Source organism: Sarcophilus harrisii, chromosome 5, assembly GCF_902635505.1.
Source record: "Sarcophilus harrisii chromosome 5, mSarHar1.11, whole genome shotgun sequence".
Classification (NCBI taxonomy): Eukaryota; Metazoa; Chordata; class Mammalia; order Dasyuromorphia; family Dasyuridae; genus Sarcophilus; species Sarcophilus harrisii.
In genome coordinates, this window is record NC_045430.1 from 60,575,729 (window position 1) to 60,597,537 (window position 21,809).

The window sequence follows — 21,809 nt, forward strand, 5'->3', positions numbered from 1 at the left end:
ATGGGGAGGATAAGGAAAGAGTTTAAACAGGAAGTGGTCCCCAAGCCAAGACTTGAAGGAAGCATTTGTACCAGCCCCATATTCGGGTCTCCATCTTTGCTATAGTGGCTTTCTCTGGATCCATTTTGACCTGTTAGATCCTGCCTTTCATCTTGCAGTTGCTGCACAATGCCCATTTTCTATTCTAGACTACCTGCTTCCTTACTTTGGTACTTTCAATCCTATCCTAAAATGTTCCACTCCAGGACTACCCACTCCTTCTGTGACTGCTTTACAATTTGCAACCTTGCTTTCACTTTAAAACTTTCCCTTTCAATCTCTCCATCTTCTGACTCCCACTGAGACCTGACTCCATCCTGATGACACTGTGCCTTTAGCCACCACTTTCTACTACTTATTACACTTTCATTCATATCCCTTATCAGCTCTGATCACAGTGGGGAGGTTAGAATACGCCTCTTTCCCCATTGCTATTTCCAGATTCTCCTTCTATCACAATTTACTCAGTAACTTTTCCTTTGAGATTCATTCAATCCTGATTTATCATCCAATCAAAATTCTGGTAGTTGCTATCTATTGACTCCAAAGATACTTTTTCCTTTTTCAATGAATTCAATGACTTGTTTAAAATCCTTCTCTCCATCTCTACTCCTAATCTCATTTTTAGAAGCAGTATTGTTAGAATATTATTGACACTCCCTCAAACAACCTTACTTCCCAGTTTCTCAACTTACTTATTTCTTATGAACTCCACTACATCTTAGCTTTACAGACTTAGTCATCCCTTTGATGTCCTTGATATCATCCACGTGTTCCACTTACCTGTTCATAAACTTTGGAATTCTTGCATGTGTCCTCCCTTTTGTGGCTAAACTCCTTAAGAAAGCAATCCTCACTTGTTGCCTTCACTTTTTCTGCCAGTGATCTCTTAATTTCAAGTTTTAATGGCTTTTTTTCAGTCTTCATTTTCCTTGACCTCTCTGCAGTCTTTAATAATTACTGTAGATAACTATCTTCTGGACCCTTGGTCCTCTAGCTTTTCATGACATTGCTTCTTCCTACGCATCTGACTAATTCCTTAGATGGAGCTTCCTCCAGTTCAATCCCACTTACTGTGGGTGTAATCCAATATTCTTTCCTCAGCCTTCATCTCTTTTCCCTCTTTACTATCTCACTTGGTGATCATATCAGTTACCACGAATGCTGCAAGGTGATTTCTACTTTTTCGAATTATAGATTTGTACATCTATTTATACACCTAATCTCTTCCCTGAGCTCCAGTCTTACATGACCAACCATATTTTGACCATCTCAAACCGGATGTCACACAGACATCTTAAACCCAACATAAACTCATTAACTCACCTCTTCCCAACCAACCCTTCCTTCTCTTCAACTTTCCTCTTATTTTTGAGGCCATCATCATCTTCTCAATCACCTAGGCTTGAAGTCTAGGATTATTTTTCTTGATTTCTATTCTTGATTTAGTCCACATATCGAATCTGTTGTTAAATCTTATTGTTTCTCCATCAGTTCTTTCCTATATGTCCCCCTCTCTTCTCTCTTACAACTGTCATCCTAGTACGAGTACTCATTTCCTCGTGGATTTCTTCAATAAATTTCTGGTTGGTCTCCTAGTCCCTAGTCTGACTTCATGTCAATTCATTCTACATTCAGCTGCCAAATAATTTTCATAAAATACAGATCTGACCATGTCATCTACCACATCCTCTCCAAATCCTGTGACTTCCTATTATCTTCAGGATCAAATATAAAAAACTCTGCTTAGCATTTAAAGCCATTCACAGATTTATCCCTTACTACTTTTCCTGTCTTCCTACAATTTACTCCCACCATTGTACTCTACAACCCAGTAACACTTGCCTTCTTTTCATTTTTTGTACCTAATGTCCTTTAGCTGCCTTTTCACTGATATCTTCCATGACCAGAATGTTCTTGCTTTTGATTCCTGTCTTCCTTGGATTCCTTCAAAACTCAATTCAAATCCCACATTCTTCAGAAACTTTTCCTAATCTCTCTTCCCACTTCACCTTCTCAGCCAACAAATTTTCATACCTTTCCTCTGAGATCACCTTCTATTGACAATATATAATCTTGTATACATACTGTTATTTGTATGTCACCTTTGAAGTCAGGGCCCATGTTTTTAACCTTTCTTTATATCCCCATTGCCTACTCCAGTGTCTATTACATAGTTATCACTTAACAAACAATTGTAGGTTGATAAAAAATAAGCAGAGGTCAGGAGGGAATGCATCCCAGGCCCGAGGGCCAGCCTGCGCAAAGTCATGGGGATAAGAAATGGAATGTCAAGTTTGGGAAATAGCTAACAGACCAATTTATCCATAAGGAAGGATACATGAAGGGGGGGAAATATGGGAGGGGAAATCTGGAAAAGAAGTCAAAGCCTCAGGGAGGGCTTTAAGTGTCCAGTTGAGGAGTTTGTATTTTACCTCAGCAACAAGAGAGATCCACAGAAGATTTTTGAGTTGAGGGAAGAAAGGAAGCAAGGGAAAAAGTGGGGCAATAAGGGCAGATGTGGTTTATAGAGATACCAATCTAGCAACTATATGAAGATGGACAAGAAAGGTAAAAGAATGGAATTAGGGAAAATCAGTGGTGGTGGTATTGTAATAGCCAGAAGCAAGAAGTGATAATGATCTGGTTTAGGGTAATAGTTATATACTAGTAGAGGCAGCTAGGTGATGAAGGGAATAAAATGCTGAACCTGGAGTCAGAAAAACTTGACAACTTAAGAACCAAATCACAAAATCCATTTCAAATCCAACCTCAGACACTTAACCAGCTGCTTCACCTGGGCAAGTCACTTAATGGTCTATTTTTCTCAGTTTCCTCAACTCAAAATGGGGATAATAATAGTACTTCCATCTGAGGTTAATATGAAGACCAAATCAAATAAGATTTGTAAAATACAGCACATAGTAGATGCTTGGTTTCTTTCTTCCTTCTTTCCTTCTATGAATGGAAAGAAGGTGAGAGCAGGAAATAGTGTTTTTTTGTTTTTTTTATTAAAGCTTTTTATTTTCAAAACATGTGCATGGATAATTTTCAACATTCACCCTTGCAAAACCTTATGTTTTAAATTTTTCCCACCCTTCCTTCCATCCCTTCCCCTACATGACAAGGAATTCAATATATGTTAAACATGCAATTCTTTGATACATATTTCCACAATTATCATGCTGCACAAGAAATATCATATCAAAAAGAAAAAATGAGAAAGAAAACAAAATGCAAGCAAACAACAACAAAAATGTCAAAATACTATGTTCTGGTCCACACTCAGTTCCTACAGATCTCTCTCTAGGTGCAAATGGCATTCTTCATCATAAGATTATTGGAACTGGTCTGAATTATGTCATTTTGAGAAGAGCCATGTCTATCAGAATTGATCTTGTATAATCTTGTTGTTGCTGTGTACAACGTTCTCTTGGTTCTAATCATTTCACTTAGCATCAGTTCATGTAAGTCTTTCTAGGCCTCTCTGAAATCATCATGTTGAAATTTCTTATATGCCATAACTTATTCAGCCATTCTCCAACTGATGGACATGAGCAGGAAATATTGTAAAGATATAATCCACATGATTCAATCAGCAACTGTGAGAGATATAGGATGGTACTGGTGGGATGGGAGGGAGAGGAGGAATTAGAGAGAAGAATTAAGTATAACTCTGAGGTTTCTAAGCTGTGTGATTGAGAAAATATATAACTTTAGCTGAAATGAGAACATATTGAGAAGAAATGGACCTGAAGAGAGATTTCATGAGTTCCATTTTGGACATTTTGGGCATGATATGTTTATGGGACATCTCAGTGGTGAGGTTCAAATGGAGGGATCTGGATTTAGAACAGTATGATTTAAAGATGAAATGGACCTTAAAAATCAGCCAATACCATGCCCTCATTTTACGGAAAGGGGGCCTGAGCCCCTGAGAGGTATGAGCCGACTTGCCCTAAATCACAGAGGCAATAAGTAGAAAAGGTCAAAGTCAAAGCAATATATTCAGGTTCCAGATCTTGGCTCATCCCAGATACTTTTTTCTCTGTCTTTTTAAATTTTTCTGTTTATTAAAAAAAAACAGAATAAAAAAAGAAAGACAAAAAAGGAAAACAAAACAGAATAGAACAGAACATTGTAATGTGCCCAGCAGAACATCAGGGAGGATTAAAAATATGTAACAATTTCCAGTTCAAGAAAGAATATATAAGAGTAGAAAAAAACTATATTCATGAGTGTCCATCTTTCCTTTGCTTCCTTGTAGATTATTCTTTTGTTATCTGCTGTGTATTTTTTTTTTTACTTTATTCTTTTTACCCTCCTCTCTTAATGGAAGTGGATCAAATAGTTTACAAGGTCCGATTTTATCTATGGATGACAAAAGTTGTCCATTGTCCCTGATTTGGAATTGGCCAAAGGGTTGAGAGCCTGGGAGAAGCAGATCTTACATCCATTAAATCCCAAATGAAGGCTTAATTTCTTCATCTCCTTAATTCCAGATAGGGAATCCCAAATATTCCCTAGATGGGCATCTCTCTTCTAATTAAAACCCAAACAACAAGGGACATTTCACAGCCTTCCTCATTATATAAAACCTAGTAAGGATATCCTTTGGCTTCAGAGTTTCTTTAAGGGGCTGGAAAAGCAAGGTAGTAAAATTGGAAAGACAGTAGAGAAGTTAGGTTGGAAGAGTTTGGATGGAGAGGGGTAGAGAAAGTATGTGTATTTTTCAGTTGCCTTTGCTTTCCTAACCAGTGCATGGACAAAAGTCAAAGCCTTTTACTGATCCCTGGAAAAATCTCAGTGCATAGCTGAGAGGATTGGCCCTACTTTCCAAGATTTTCTTCATTTGGGTATTTGGTTTCTGCAAAGGTGGATGAGGGGAGATGGCAAGGTTGCCATTAAAAGGAATATTTGTGTATCCGTGGATCTCCTTGGTGTTTAGAGTTGGCTATTCAAATTGGCCAAATAGGCAGAGTATGGCTATAGATAGAATGTGATTATAATGTTCCAACCTCTCCAAAATAACTTCTTACTCAATTCTCCAAAATCTAAAATTTTACCATTAGAACTTTATTTGTGTTAAGATTTTTTCTTTTTAAAGAATAATATTTGATAGGCAGATAATAAGAAGAAAAGGGAACCACATATTAAGTATTTTCGGTTGCTAGAATAGAATCAGAAAATCTGGATTTTTAATTTTCATGAACTAGCTATATAATCTTAGCTAAGTAAGGCGAGGGGGCTACAATTTCCTCATCTGTAAGGATGAGGAAGGACTAAGTAATCTCTAATACCTGTCTTGCACCATCTCCTCCAAACATGACATTTTGTGATTATGTTACAGACTATTAGAGTTGGTAGGTATTTTATAAATTCTTTTCTGAAAAATTAAGTTTTTAATATTAGGAAGGAGATAAAGCAAGGAGAGGGTTTGTCTTAGAGAATAAGGTATGCAAACATCCATTCTACACCTGCCCTTAGAAAACTTGGGCTGGTAGCAACTGGGTATTGAGGGTGTTGAGTATTGTGGGAGCCTCCCATCAATACATGGACATTTCTGCCACTGCTACCAATTGAGTGTATGCACTAAAAAAAATACAATATATTGTATAATATATTGTAGAGTACCAGGGGATTTAAAAGGTAAGGGAGTCCTCAAGAGCCATCAGGATGAAAGATACATAACAATAATAATAGTTAATATTTGTATAGTGACTGCTACATACTAGGCACTATACCATCGTCTTACAAATATTATTTCATTTTATCTATATATCAATTCTGAGAAATAAGTGCTATTATTATCCCCATTGTATAGATGAGAAAACTTAAGTAAACGGCTAATATATGGGGATTTGAATTTAGGACTAACTCGAGTTCCAGTGCTCTATCAACTTACTCTTCTCCATGTATTCTTCTTTTTGGGAAGTTCTTACTGTCCTTTTCAGTTCTAGAATTCAGAATCTTATTTTAATACTAATACATAAAATAATTTTCTTCATGTCAGGGCTAGCCATTCACAATCCATGTGCAGGATACTGATTGCCTACATGATATGACTGAATTCTTTGAGGAAGCATGATCTTAGAATACAACCTAGACAGAGACAGGGGATTTCCTGAGCACTGGTTGGGAGTTATCAGGCAACTTTGTCCTTCCAAAAAAGTCCTCTTTTCCAGGGTCCCATGACCTCTACAAAAATTCCTGATACCACTCCATGGTTTAAACTTTTGCCTCAGGAGCAAAAGCCATTTTGGCAGCTGCTGAACAAGGAATCTCCTTTCTTTGTTGTCCTAATATCTCCTTGACTTTGTTCTTCAAGTAGATCACTTTGGAGGAACTATGTGAACCCTCTTCTTTCTCTTCACCAAAGAAATCTTCTCTCCTAGACAATTCAGACTAATATATAACAATCTAAGCAGAAGCTCTTAAATCGAGATTACCCATTTTGAAGCAACTCTCAAAAAGGATGCTGCAAGAAAAAAATGTTCTTCTTCCCCTTACCATGAAGCTAGATTCTGGGAATCTAGAAAAGATAGTTAGGGGATATAATGAATAGAATGCTGGAACTAGAGTCAGGAAGGCTCTTCTTTCTGAGTTCAAATCTGGCCTCAGACACTTACTAGAGAAGGGCCAATTCACTTAATCCTCTTTGTCTTCTCTGGAAATGATCTACAGAAGGAAATAGCAAACCTCTCCAATATCTTGGCCAAGAAAATCCCCCCAAAAGTCACAGTTGATAACAACTGAATAACAAAGAAAGCCTAGAGCATTCCACTTTCATTCTTTACATGAGAGACTAAGGTTTGGTTACAATATCTTTCAACTTCTTTTTTCTAACTGTATAGAAGTAGCACTGCCATGTGTCACCTATGAGTCACCAATAGTGCTGGTAAAGGTTGGAAAGGAAGACATTTCCCATCCCCTTTAGCTGAAGTTCAAGGAGGAGAATCACTGAGCTTCCCAAAACAGAGGACTGAGATATTTTTCAGCTCAGTTTTGTATGGACGATCATGGGGGAGGTCCCCTGAACTCTCTGTTGCCAATCATCTTAGAGGCAGTCCCAATTACTGGGAGTCAAATAGAGGAATTCCCTAGCAAGGTGTCAGGGCAAATGCTATCACAGTCCAGTGCCACAGCAGATGCTTAATAAACATGTTGATTGATTGTTCTACATGAGAAGGTTGTCTTCCTAACAAAGGCCTGTGCCCTGTGATCTCATCAAATTGATTAGTTTTTCCCCTTCCCCCTTTCCTCTATCCTTATACTCCCTCCTAATCTCCCCCAAGGCCTATGGCTGTTGCCTAAAATGTGAAATTCAGGCATTTGACTTAAGAATTGTCCTCCAATTTAAAGGTAATTACCCCTGAGAGGAGTGACATTGTAGTAAATTAGAAAGAGGACTGAATTTAGAGCCAGGAGACTGGGTTAGCATTCCTGCCTAGCCATTTATTAGCTGTGTTATTATTGCCCTTTCCCTCTCTGGGCCCAATTTTCTTATTGGTAAAATGGAACTAGTTTCTTTTCTATCATTTACTACCTTTGGCAGTCTGGTGAAATCTATCAACTCCTTCTCAGAAGGATGTTTTAATGCTTCCATTCATAATTAAAGGAACTCCTGAATTTTAGTTAGAGGTTAGTGAAAATAAAGATGTTATTTTTTTTCTATCCAAGTTCAAGACCCTCTGAAATCTCTGTGGTCCATGCCTTAAGCATTCCTTAACCAGATGACCTCTCAGGTCCCCTCCAGCTATACAATTCTGTGATTCCAAAGATATTTAAAACTTATCAACTATTAACTTTTTAGTGTGAATGAGTGATCCTTTCCTAACACAGATATTCCATAGAAACTGAGCTTCTGCGGTTGTAAAGTGGACAAAAGTGGAGGTCAGAAAGGCGCTGAAGACAAACTCACTTGCAGCGTAATTTTGACGGAGGTTAACACATCTCAGGGATGTTGCTATCTCCCTCCCCCAGCCCAACCCTTTCTCCTTAACCTTGTTTCCTCGGCACCCCAAAGGACCTCTTCCCAGCAATAACTCTTAGTTGTCCCTCTGAATAAATCTTAGCTTTCTCCGAGAAACAAGATTTAGCCTGGATTATACTGCTCCAGAGGGCAATCAGTCACTTGCTAGGTGGCCAATGAGGGAACCAGCAATTTCCAGGATGGGGCCAATAAACATGGACAGCAGCAATTGCTCAAAGCCTAATAAGGTCCCTTTCCTTCCCATCTGCTATCTATAGATTCCCACCCCTGTCTAAGAGCACACATTATCAGCCCTTAAAATCTTTGCTGCTATTGGTTCTACCACCTCAAGAACTCTGCCTACCCCCATTGCATTATGGTCCTTTGTTTTTCCCACTGTGCAGAGGTTGCAGATTTTCTCCCTGAAAATTCCAGTTGTCATTGCCCGGACTTTGTCAAAGTTCAGGCGGGACGTTTCACCTCAGGGATAACTGCTCTTGGTGCTCTGCATAGCTAGCTAGCCTCAGGGGGTAGATGCTTCTGGAGTGCCCCCCCCCCCTCCCATGCCATGCCAATCCCTTTCTTCTCTTTTGTGTTGTGTTGCAGATTGAAATGCTAGAACACAAATACGGAGGCCATTTGGTGTCCCGGCGAGCAGCTTGCACCATTCAGACAGCCTTCCGCCAATATCAGCTTAGCAAGAACTTCGAGAAGATACGCAACTCGCTGCTTGAAAGCCGATTCCCTCGGCGTATTTCCCTGCGCAAGGTGCGGGTCCCCAATCCAGAGACTTTTGCTGCAGAGAAGGCTCTGATGGAGGGCTATGGGCTAATGGGACTGCCCCTCGTCCGCTCTCCATCCCTGCCAGCTACCATCACAGGCACGCTCACGGAGCTGGAGGATTCCTTCACGGAGCAAGTCCAATCCCTGGCCAAGTCCATAGATGATGCTCTCAGCACCTGGAGCCTGAAGACTATGTGCTCCCTCCAGGAAGGGGGCTCCTACGAGTTCCATGAGACCTTCCATGCTGGAGGGATGGGGCCCCCAGGTCTGGAGACAGAACTGAAGGAGCAGGAGGAAGCTGGAGAACTGAGCCTGGAGGAGGAGGAAGAGGGCAGTGGGTCAGGGGGTGGGCTGCCCAAAAGCAGGAGCACCCTCATGATGGCTTTCCGGGATGTCACAGTGCAGATCGCCAGCAAAAACATCTCTGTCTCGTCCTCCACAGCTGTTTCTGTGGCCAACTGCCTGGGAGGGCAAGAGACCCAGGTTGGATTAGTCCCAGCAACAGGCAAAGGGGAGGCAGAAGAGGCAGGGGGAGCTGCGACTTTGACCTCCCCTGTCGTGACTTCATCTGCTTCAACCACTGGGCACACGTGGACCGACGTTGGGGCTGTCGGGGACGTGAATACTAATGGGCAGGCGGCTGAGGGGGCGATGGGTGAGGAAGAAGAGGAGGCAGGAGAGTCAATCAAAGCGGGTGAGATGGAGACTGGTGATAATTCAGAGCAACTGAGCAGCAGCAGCACCTCCACAAAATCTGCCAAATCAAGCTCAGAGGTGTCAGCCTCAAAGGAAGCCCTCCAGGCTATGATACTGAGCCTGCCCCGTTACCACTGCGAGAACCCCGCCAGCTGCAAGTCCCCCACGCTCTCTACTGACACCCTTCGAAAGAGGCTCTACCGCATTGGTCTCAACCTCTTCAACATGTGAGTCTCGGGCCCACCCCACTCTTCCAAATTCCATTTCCAGGCCCTACCCATCCCCTGTACTTCTCCTTAGATGGGGGCAGGAGAAGTAGGAAGGAGTGAGGGCTAGGAGCATAGAATACAAACAGGAAGGAGATATGGGAAAGATAGTGGAAAGAAAGCTAGACTAGAAGCTAAAAGACCCAAGTTCAAATTCCAAAATAGTCAAACTGAGTAACTATGGATCGGCCCCTTCACCTTTATGTTTCTTCATGATGCTATAGCTCCTTCTAGCTTTAGAAGTTCATAATTATATGAGAGGGATAAATAGGAAGAGGAGATAGTAGAGGAAGAGAGGTAGAAGTGCTAGGAGAGAGAGAGAAAGAGAGAGAGAGAGAGAGAGAGAGAGAGAGAGAGAGAGAGAGAGAGACTGAGAGAGAGAGAAATAAAAAGGTGAGGGTGATCAGAGGGGGACTAATGATGAAGCATGTTAAGTACCTTTAGATAGAGGTCTGACACATCCAAGATGCAAAAAAAAATATTTTCTGAATGTGTACATTTTACAGAATTTGCTTTGCTTAACTCTACAGATTTGTTGCAAAGGTTTTGATTTTTTTTTTCAATGTAGGAGAGGGCAATTGGAAAAGAGTTTGGTGTTAGGTTTACCAAAACCAAAAAGAAAGAAAGAAAGAAAGAAAGAAAAGAGGGTCATAGAAATATATTTTAACTGGATAGAAGAGAAAAGAAGAAAGACCAAGAAATCACAGACATGTAGGACAGTTTCAAAAGTGACATGTTGAATTTTAAGATATAGTTTAAAGAAAAGCCACCTGTATATAATTTAATGTACAACTCTTTCTGTCCTAGCATGCATATGGAAGTGCTCTTATCTGGTAGTTGTTAAGTTCTTAGTTTTTAAAATTGGGGAGGTGCGGGGAAGAGAGGGGAGGTAAGAAATTTGGTATAGAGAGCAAAGAAAGACTGGATGTGTGAAATGACATGCAGGGGACATTTGGTAAGAAGGAATGCAAGGGTAGGGGAGAAAGGAATGAACTAAAGGGGGAGGGGGCCAGGGGAAAAAGAAGAACCTGAGAGGGGAAGAGAAAGAGAATGGGGAAATAGGAGTCAAATGTGCATAAATCTATTATATATCCAGGTGCATGCTAGAATACAGTGCTGCCATATGCATACGTTTAGCCAATCAGAAAGCTTTACCTTCAAAGAAGAAGTAGTAAATCAGTTGACTGTCCATTGCCAGGCAAGACAAATGTGTTGATTTGTTTTGATTACTTTTTTATGTAAAGAAGAGATTTTTAGGGGGGAGGGGTGGTGATGGAGTGAGCAGGGAGAGAGAATGGGACTTATGAAGTACAAAGCTGCCATATGCATATATTCACCTTCAGAGAGGTAGTCAATCAATTGTCCATTGCCAGACATGACAAATGTGTTGATTTGTTTTAATTATTTTTTTATATAAAGGAGAATTATTGGAGATATGGTGATAAGGGGAGTGAACAGGAAGAGAGAATGGGATTTATGAAGTGATAGCAATTTTTGTGTATTTTTAAACATAAATAAAACATTTACATATATATATTTTTAAATGGAATTGGAACTCAGAAGAAAGTTGAGTCTATCAGAAAAGATTTATTAAAAACAGTACTATGTGCAAGTACCATACCAACCACCGAGGATATAAACAAAAGCAAAAATGGAGACTGCTCTCAAGGAGCTTACTTTCTAATGGAGTAAAATATACATAAAAATGAGTCTTGAAGAAAATCTTGAGACAAAGGTAAAAGAAAAAGGGGGGGCCTTCTAGGACAACCTGTGCCTAAGGACAGAAGGGAGGTGGAGTACCAGGGAGGAATAACAAACAGAATAATTTGGGTGTACCATAGAGGTAACTAGGAAAAGACCACGTTATAAAGGACTTTAAATGCTAAAAAGAAGATTTTATATTTTATCCTGGAAGTAGTAGTGAGTTCCTGAAATTTATCGAGGAGGCCAGACCGCCTATCTGACAAAATATTTTGCTTGGTTCTCTTAAAAAAAATTACCCCCTTTTCATATAAATATAAAACTGTGATCAGATATCTCCTTCTCTTATACATGAAATCAGATACCTGAAATAATCCTGGGAACGGCCTCATTTCTCTTCTCTCTGCTCTCATGCACAGAATGATAGAAGCCTTATTTTGAACTCTTTTCTGATGGAACCTCAGTTTCCTCATCTTCTAGATGAAAGGACTAAAGTAGGTCTTAAAGGGATAGATGGTAGAAGCCAAGGGAGATGACACTTTTCCTCCTTATTCCTTATTTTCCATGCTGGCCCACCTTCTCTCCCTTCTGTTTCCTCTTATTAACACAAGGCCTCAGAGTAGCTGAGGTGATAACTGCCTGTTGAAGAGAGACTGGAGCTAATAGAGGAAGGGAGGGACTTTGATCACAAGTGCTGAGGGAGAAGATTATCCTTTTAGAAACTTATCAAATTTCTGGAATATTACACAGGGTTTCCCATCACTTTGTGATAAGAGAGACAGGAAATGAATAGGTTTCCCCATTCATGTTTCTTACAGTTTGACTGAAAGGAAATGTATCTCAAAGGGAAGGATTTCTTGGTGGGAGGGGTGATGATTCAGAAGTTGGGTGGGAGAGAGAAGAAAGATATGGGAAAACAAGTTTTTCCAGAGATATTAAGTAAAACAAGAAGAAAAAAAAGTGATAGTATTCAGAAATGGTTGGGGTAATGGGGATTAGACTCCGAATATTTCAGGAGGGTTTGTAGAAACCAGAAGGAGACCTTGACTGTGAATGGCAAAGGACTGGGGAGGGGGTGTCACCAGGGTCAGAAGAATTTTATTCTAGAGTACAAAAAGAAGTGGCAGATGGAATTGCTGAGCTGGAATCACTGTGATCTTTGGACTGGACAACAGGAAAGGTGCCATTGGGGAAGGGTGAATGTTGCCTAATTTTAAAAAGAGTGATGGTAAGCAAATGGAGTCTTCAAACTATACACTAATAAACTTAACTTAAATTCCCCACAAAATTCTTGAATTTATTCTTTAATGGATGTTAGGTAGCATCTATTAAAAGAGGGGATGATCACAAACCAGTATAACTTCATCAAAAACCAGTCATCAATCACCATGCATTTATGCTCTGACTCTACATAAGGTACTGTATTAATTACTGGCATGCTAAATCCTACCATACTAACCTCATTTCCTTTTTTTCCAAACAGGATTACTAGACTTGTTCCTTTTCAGCTGTTAAAGTATGTGATTCTGGGTAGATTAGGGAAATACTGCAGATTATCACTTAGCTTGATTTTAGCAAAACTTTTGAAGTAATCTTTGATGCCATTCTACACAAAATGGAGAAGTGAGGGCAGGAGTGTGCTGGAATCAGTTTTCAAGAGTTGATTGTTAGAATTTCAACTAGACCATTTATATATTCGAAATTGGCAAATGCTACTACATATTAGGGCTTGTTTTATTGTTTTATTGATTGTTTAGATTTTTAAAAATAATAGAGAAAATGCTGACAAAATAGATTAAACTTAAAAGGATGCCAGGAACACATTTTTTTTAAACTGGTTGTTAAACATTTATTAGCATACCCCTAGATAAAGACCAGATAATAGGATAGGTTCTTTGTCAACTTTGTCAACTATTATCCTATCATGATGTCTTTGACATCATGCTGTTTAATGTTATTGTCAAAAACTTGACCAAGTCAGTATGGTAATGGCAAGTTTACCAGATTTACAGGTGACCTGAAGCTAAAATGGATAGCTAAGATCAAATATCTATCAGGTTCCAAACATAACTTTACAGAAGAGAACACTGAATCAAATCTAATATATTAAGTTTAATGGGGATAAATATAATATCTGATACTTGGATCCAAAATGTAAATTTCATAAATACAAGTTGGGAGAGACATAGCTAGACAGCAATTGGTCTGAAGAGATATGTGGAGGGCCATTTGTACAATAATTTCAATATACATATAACAATAGTGTGATACAGCAATCACAAAAGCCAATGTAATTATGGGCCACATTCAGAGAAATTGGAAGCAGAGGAGATTCTTGTTTAAATAGGAGTTGGACAAAATGTCCTTTGAGACTTTTCTGTCTTCTGAGATTCTGTGTTTCTGAGATCAGATAGAAGAAAACTTATTGGATTTGGAAAAGAGTGAATGTAACCTGAGTAGTGGTAACATTCACTTACTATTCTCCTGATCCCCTTTCTCTATTTCCAGAAACCCAGATAAAGGTATCCAGTTCCTGATCTCCCGTGGCTTCATCCCCGATACTCCCATTGGCGTGGCCCATTTCCTCCTGCAGCGAAAGGGACTTAGTCGACAAATGATTGGAGAATTCCTGGGAAACAGCAAGAAGCAGTTCAACCGGGATGTACTGGAGTAAGTGATTCTAACCCTCCTTGGACAACCGGTTATCTCTGTGGCTACTTTTCTCTGTTCTCCTTGGTCACCTCTTTCTCCTTATTCTCTTCCTTTCTCCCTTTCTCCTTTTCCACAGATTGAAACAGTACAAACAGTGGGAATTTGGAGTCAAAGTACCTAATCTGTAATTCTGGTTTTACTATTTAAGACTTGTGTGACCTTGAGTCACACTTAAACGTCCTGAGCCTCAGTTTACTCATCTGTGATATGAGGGAGTTGGACTAGAATTAGTATATGGTCCTATGATCTTCATAAAACTGAGGTCAAGCATGGGAATACCTCAATAGTAGAATGAAGACTTTATGACAATCAAGAAGGGGATCTTAGAGCTATTTAAAAAATTTTTTTAACCTCCCAAAAGCCTAATCCCTGGGATACTTAAATGGCCTTGGGCAACTGTCATTCAATTTCTTTTTGTGTTAAAATGGAGAGAATAATAAATACTCTGTTCAACCAACCCCTAAGGATAAAATGATAGGATCATAGGCTTCAAGTTAGATAGCATCAGGGTTTTCACCTCTGACATGTTACAAAAAAAAGGAAACTGAATAATACATTGGAAAGAGTTAGGAGGGCTGACTTCATTTCATGTGCCAAAGGCAAGTCATTTCTACCTTTCATGATCTCAATTTTTTTTATCTATAAAAAGCAAGTGGGATAAAACCAAAAGATGTCCAAGCTCCCTTCTAACTCCTGATCTTAGGGACATTCAGCAAAGGACTTTGGGAGGGAATAGGGACTTTTGCAGACAAGGTATCTTTTAAACAGTTTTCAGTTCTTCATGAGTAGATTGATTCCTTGCCTTCAAGCTACCTTTCGGCTCACCATCAGTCAATTTTGAGTCAGAACATATGAACTTATTTTTATGTCAGCCAAAGCAAAGCATAATGGAGAAAAATGAGGACCAGAATGACCTCCAATCCAATGGTGTGAAATCCTCCAACAACAACAGCAACAAATCATTCCAAAGCCAATATTTAAAAATTATAGTAATAATGGAAGATCCACTGGTGACCAGTGGTGTGAACAATGGAGTTTATTTAGAATGCTGTGGTGTTAATCAAACACACACTCTCCCTTTCTAGTGGTATACAGTGAAGAAAAGGTAGGAAGAATGGAAATGTGGTAAATATTTGTCTTAGAATCTAATCTTAGACAGCTGAACTGAAAATCCACATTAACTGAAGAGAATCTGATCATTAGAGGAGCCATTTCCCATAAGCTGGGGAGAGATGAGATAGCAGGAGCAACCTCAGGGAAGGGAAAGGATTAAGGCAAGGAGAATAGGTTGAAGTCTGTCCATGGAAACGCTCCTCAGTTTTCCCAAATTATGTCTAGTCTTCAGTCTCTTAGTTTTTTTTTCCACAAGCCACCTCTTTGCCATTCTGTCAGACTCTTTCTTTTCTAGGTCACACTAGGTCCAGTCACCAGTGAACAGGACCATTTTCCTAATATTCTTTGGAAGAATTCATACCTTTTATATTCTCATCATGCCCTGCCTGCTACATCTTTTTAGTTTCCATTTCTCTACTTGGCATCCATCTCTATTGAAATGCTCTATGATGTTTTATCCACAAAGCCCTGAGTGTCTTGGGGAAAACCAGACAGAGAAGTACTTTGTATTTCTTTTTCTTACTCCTTTCTTCTCCTTCCATTAATTCTCTTTTTCTTCAGTCCATTGCATTTACTGAAAGCTTTCACTGTATGGAGTTCTATAGAAAGTGCTATTAAAGTGCTATTAAAAAAGGCTTTAAATATTACAAACTTCCTCTTTCCGCCCTTATTCTCTAATCTTCTATTTCCCTCTTTTTCCTTTCCTCTATTTTTCTCTTCTTTCATTTTCTGGGAGGAAAATCGAGAAGGAATAGGTGATAAAATCTGTCTCTCTCTTCAATCTTTTTTTTGCTTTCTTCTCTCCCCTAATATGATATCTCTATGGTCTCTTAGTCTTTTTCTATCCCATCTGTTCTTGCCTTCGACACTTATAACTCTCTTCTCATTTCCTGTCTGTTTAATGTGCCCACTTCTACTCTACATGCCCCATTGTGGTTTTCAGACTGTCTGTCTCTCTTGGGTTTTGGTTTTGTTTTGTTTTGTTTTCTTCGTTCGTTCGTTCTTTTGTTCCTTCCTTCCTTCTGTCCCTCCCTCTCTCTCTCTTTTTCTTTCTGTTTTTCCTTCATTCCTTCCTTCCTACCTTCCTTCCTTCCTTGTTTTTTCTTTCTTCCTTCCTTTCTTCCTCCCTCCATCTCTCTCTCCCTCCCTCTTTCCCTCTCTCCCTCCCTTTTTCCTTCTTTCTCTCCCTTTTCTTTCTTTCTTTTTTTCTTCCTTTCTTTCCTTCCTCCCTCCCTCTCTCTTTGCCTCCCTTCTTTCCTTCCTTCCTCCTTTCCTTCTTCCTTCCTTCTTATTGATTTGGTGTTTGGGGGAACACATGTTTTGGTTTTTAATGTTTTTTCCTATAACCATAATCCTACTGAGCAACATAATGAAAACAAATTGCCTCCCTTGGAGGCTGTTTGTAGGGGCTGGACACTCAGGCAAGAAGTTCATTTCATCTCAAGTGAAGCCTTCTGCTAGGGAAGGTAGGCTGTCATAGCAGCCATGGCAAGGGACCAGGCAGAGAACCAGAAAGAATTGGTCTGGGTAGTCAAATTCCTGAACTGGAGCCCCTCTTTTAGAATTCTTAAAGAGGCTGCACAGTGTCATGGGAAGAGTACTGAGTTTTGGGAAAACCCCAAATTCTTAGTAGAGCATTACTACTTCACAAAATCTCAGAATCTCAGAGTTGGAAGGTTATCTCTCCCAATCCAGGTCTGAGCAGGAATCCCCTGGAAATAGCCTTGATGGAAGAAATCTAGCAAGTTCTTAACTCCATTATTTCTGTCATGCTCCATAGCCTTCTGCATATCTCTCCCTAGATAGCTTGTAAGTATCTCAAACTTAACATTTACAAAATAGACTCATTATCTTTTCCCCATAACCTGCCTTACCTTCAAATCTCCCTGTTTCTTCTGAGGACAGCATCATTCTCCCAGGGACTCTTTTCTATCCTTTACCCTTCATGTAACATGAGTTGCCAAGATGTGTTAATTATATCTCTATGGTATTTTTCATTAACCCCCTACTCTATCCACAAAGCCAGCACATTAGTTTAGATCTTCATCTCCTGATATCAAGTTGTGGGCCATTGCTAGTCCCTTAACCTTAAGTTAACCAAACCCTAAGTTTTGTTCTAGTATTAGACTTTGATGACTGTTGTTTGGTTGTGTACAAACCCATTTAAGGTTTTCTTGACAAAGATATTAGAGTGGTTTCCCATGTCTCTCTCCAGCTCATTTTACAAATGGGGAAACTGAGGCAAACAGGATTAAATGATTTGTGCAGGGTCATACAACTAGTGTCTGAGACCAGATTTGATGGCCTCAGGAAGATGACTCCAGACTTCACACTACTTCACAAGCAATTCCCTCACTCTCAGTTTCTCCATTCTATTTTCCACATGACTGTCAAATTATCTTTCTAAAATACAAGTATGAACATGTACTTTTTCAAAAATCTTAAGTACCTCTAAGATACTTGGACTTTAAAGCTTTCCTCAATTTTGACTGCCATCTACCTTTCTAACCTTTTTTTCAAGTTATTTTCCCCTCAGCCTCTGTAATCTAGTCACGCTAGATGAAACATTATATTTAGATCCAGAAGATCCGTATTCAAATACTGGCATTGCCCCTTTGTCACCTATGTAACTTTGGGCAAGTCACTCTGAGTCTCAATTTCCCTAATCTTTAAAATAAAAGGTTTTGACTACAGGGGCTGTAATGTTTTTTGTTCCCAAGGCTCATCTTTTTCAGTTCAAATCTATCCTCAGATGCAGTTGAAATAACCCAACAATAAGAAGTTTCTTCTAGCTTTAAATCTATGATCCTATGGTCTCCAATGATGGTAAACTCACTTCTTCCCAAAGCAGTCCATTCCAATTATAGATAACCTTTGATTATTGAGACTCTCTCCATGTGAAGATTAAGTCTTCCTTCCTACAGCTCCCACTTCTTGTTCCTTATTTTGTCCTCCAGAGCCAAGCAGAGTGAGTCTTATTCCTCTACATCCAATAGTTCTTCATATATTTTAAGATAATCATCATGTCTTTTCTTTAAACTAAATCTCCTCAGTTGTTTCAACTTGCCTTCATATGACAATGGTTTTGAGTATCCCCACCATCCTAGTTACTCTCTTCTAGATACTCTCCAGTTTGTCAATAAGGGTAGAACCCAGAAGTGAATAAAATACCTTTGATAAGCCCAAACTAGCACACAGTGAAATAATTCTATGATACTTCATTCTGGATTCAATTTTTCTTTAAAAGCATTAGTTTTGGGAACTGCCATATTGTATTGTGGGTACACTCTAAGCTTACAGTTTGTTAAAATCCTGAGATCTTTTTTTAATATGAATTACTATATAGCTGCACCTCTCCCTGTCTGTACTGGTACAGTTATTTGTTTGGTTTTTATTTCCAGTGTTGGATTTTTTTTCTCTTGCTATAAATCACACCTTATGCCATATTCTATTGTATTCAGATTTTTTGGATTCTGACTTTCATTTAGTGTGTTCCCTATCCTTTTCCATTATGGGTCATATGTAGATAGATTTGATATAAAATGTCCTTTATGTCTTCATTTACATTGCTGACCAAATTGTTGAACAACACATCCATGAGATAATCCCCTAGTAATTCCAAGTTGATATAAAATGTTTAATGGCTAAATTTTGGGCTTAGTCAGTTAGGCACTGTCAAAACCATCTAAATCTACAACCATCTAGATCAGAGATACCAAATTTCCCCATCCCCACCCCAAGACCACATATGACCTACAAGACTTTGAGTGCTCATAATCTGGAGCCTGATTAAAATATAATTTGGAAATTTTAACAAATAAGTAAAAATATAATAAAACATGGTCAATACCACATTTTAAAAACCAATATGCTACTCAAAGGAATTCTTATGTACAGATTAGTGGCCCCTATTTCTGTTTGAATTTAACTTCACTGATCTATATCACAGCTCTTCATCTTGTGTACAAAGAAAACTCAAGATAATCTGTCAAATGCTTTCCAAATATATATATAGTATATTTTCAACTATATCCTTCTAAAATACATAGATAGTTAAATTATCTCATTTATATTTTCAACTTTATCCTTCATCTACTAATCTAGAAACAGTGTCCAAATAAGAGATAGGATTTGTTCAACATGACCCGTTTTTAATGAAGCCATAACAGCATTACATCTGTTTCTGGATGTCCACTAAGCCATTTTAAAAGTATACATTTAAAAATTTCACCAGGAATTGGAATCAAAATTTTTAGCTTATAATCTGCAGATTTTTGAAAATTGTGACATTTGACAGCCTCCAGTCCTAGAGTTCTTTCAAAGATCACTGACAGTAGCAAAGCAATCCTATCTTCCAGTGATCATAAACAAGTCACTTCACATTTCTAGATCCTAATTTCCTCATCTGTAAAATGAGAGGGTTGCAAAAAAATGATTTCTAAATTTCTTTCTGAGTCTGAGAATGTATAAATCTTTCATTCACTTAAATGTACTGCTACGCTCTTCCCCCATCATCGAAAGTTTCCCCCAGATATTTAGGAAGCCCTATACATCTATTTTTGAACTAAGTCAGGGATATCAAGTATGTTCACACCCTGTTATCCTTCCATGAAACCTTTCTATGGCTAGTGATCACATTTTCAAACCTGTTGGATTTTAAGGGTAAAGTGACTCTCATATTGGAATTAAGCAAAGAGGGAGAAAGGGTCAATGGGGAGGATAATGATGAAAGCCTTTTCAATGGATAATGACCCTATGCTTCTCAGATCTCATACAACACTTTCTCTAGCACTCTCTAATGTACATGGTGTGGTGGATAGATCACTGGGATTGTAGTCTAGAAGACCTCAATTTAAATCCCACCTCAAACACTTACTAGCTCCATGAGTAGGTCATTTTAATCTCTGCCTGCCTCAGTTTCCTCAACTCTGTAATAAGGAAGTTGTACTTAATGACCCCAAGGTCCCTTCTAATCCTAGATCTTTGATGCTTTTATTGTGAATTATATACAATAGTATTCTTCTCCCCAAACTACATTGTTACCACCCAGACAAAGAGCAAGGATCATTCACATGTTGATTTTATTCAATCATTTCAACTACATTTGAGACTTTCTTGGGAAGGATACTAAAATGGTTTCCTTCTCCAGCCCATTTTACATATTAGGAATGGAGACAAACAGGCTTAAGGGACTTACACACAGCTAGGAAGAGTCTGATACTAGATCTGAACTCGGGGAGATGAATCTTCCTGATTCTAAGCCCAGTGCTTAGAATCAGTACCAGTAGTAGTCAAGTTTTGTCCTATAACAACCTTCTGTCTCCATCACTTAGTATGGTACCCTGCATAAGGTAGTTATTTCATAAATTATTTAATAAAAAATTTCACTCAATCAAATTGAAAAAGGAAAATACTCCTAAGTACTTCCAGGCAGCCCTAAATAATTTTTATATGAGAACCCCTTCCTCAACATTTGGAGAGTGGCAATATCAGCCAGGTGACCACTTATTGAGTGTCAGGTGTCCCTATAGTTTAATAAATGTGGATTCACTACAAGCTAGAAGCAGTGAAAAGGCAGGAACCAAGTCTGTGGGAGTCTTTTCATATACAAATAGCTACTTAATGAATACTTGTTGATGATGATGAAGGTACCCAACAAAGGGATAAAAAGGTGGTGGGAAGCATACTGAGCTGAGAATCAGGACACCTGGGTTCTCTGCCCCACACCTGCTTCTCTTGGCTGCCATAGATAGAATCTTCCAAATCTGACTTCCTTCCCCCTCCCCACAGTCCTTCCCCATGACAACAGCTGCTCCTCCCATGTCCTGTTTTCCTCTCTCCAGAGGGATTCATTGGGATTCCACTCGGCTTCCCCTCCCCTGCTTGATGACATTCAGTGAGTCGTATTCACTCTCTGCAAAGCCTTTTCCCAAATAAAAGGAAATAAATCATCTCATCCCAGGAGACAGCCACCAGGCCACCAATATAATCTTTTAAAAACCATCCCAGAATAGGACTGATATGAGATAAACTAGCAGAGAGACTTCTGGGTTTTTTTTGTTTTGTTTTGTTTTGTTTGTGGAATAGAATGTGTAAATGGCAACCTTTCTCCTCCCCTTCTCCCAAAACCTTTTTTTTAGTGCACTCTCTCCCAAAAGGGGACATTAGTCTCTAAAACTATAGAGGGCACAGGCCCTGGATTTTTCAGCAACCCTCCTGACAAATTATTGTCAGTATCATAGAATTTAGATTTGGATTTTACAGATGATGAAACTGCCTACAGAGATAAAGGAATTTGTCAAATTAAACCCAAGCTGGTCCAAAGAATTGGAGTTTGAACCCAGAACTTCTGGCTTTAAATCTCAACATCTTTTCCCTATGTCACATATATTCTTCATTATCATCTCTCGTCTCTATTCAAAAGGAAAAATGGAGAGTACATTCAACCATGACTTTAATCAGAAGCCCACACGAATTTCTTCTGATTCCCTGCATTAATATCTGGAAGGATTTTTACCAAAGAAAAA

General features: G+C 39.0%; 1 protein-coding gene across 4 annotated transcripts in view; it reads left to right on the forward strand.

Annotated features, from left to right (window-relative positions):
- IQSEC3 (IQ motif and Sec7 domain ArfGEF 3) overlaps positions 1 to 21,809 on the forward strand; it is a 158,441-nt gene that overhangs the window by 96,219 nt on the left and 40,413 nt on the right. For all 4 annotated transcript variants that reach the window (XM_031939388.1, XM_031939389.1, XM_031939391.1 and 1 more), the window contains exons 4-5: positions 8,618 to 9,717; positions 13,966 to 14,127. In XM_031939388.1, coding sequence (XP_031795248.1) covers positions 8,618 to 9,717; positions 13,966 to 14,127 — 1,262 coding nt within the window. The remainder of the gene's footprint in view (positions 1 to 8,617; positions 9,718 to 13,965; positions 14,128 to 21,809) is intronic.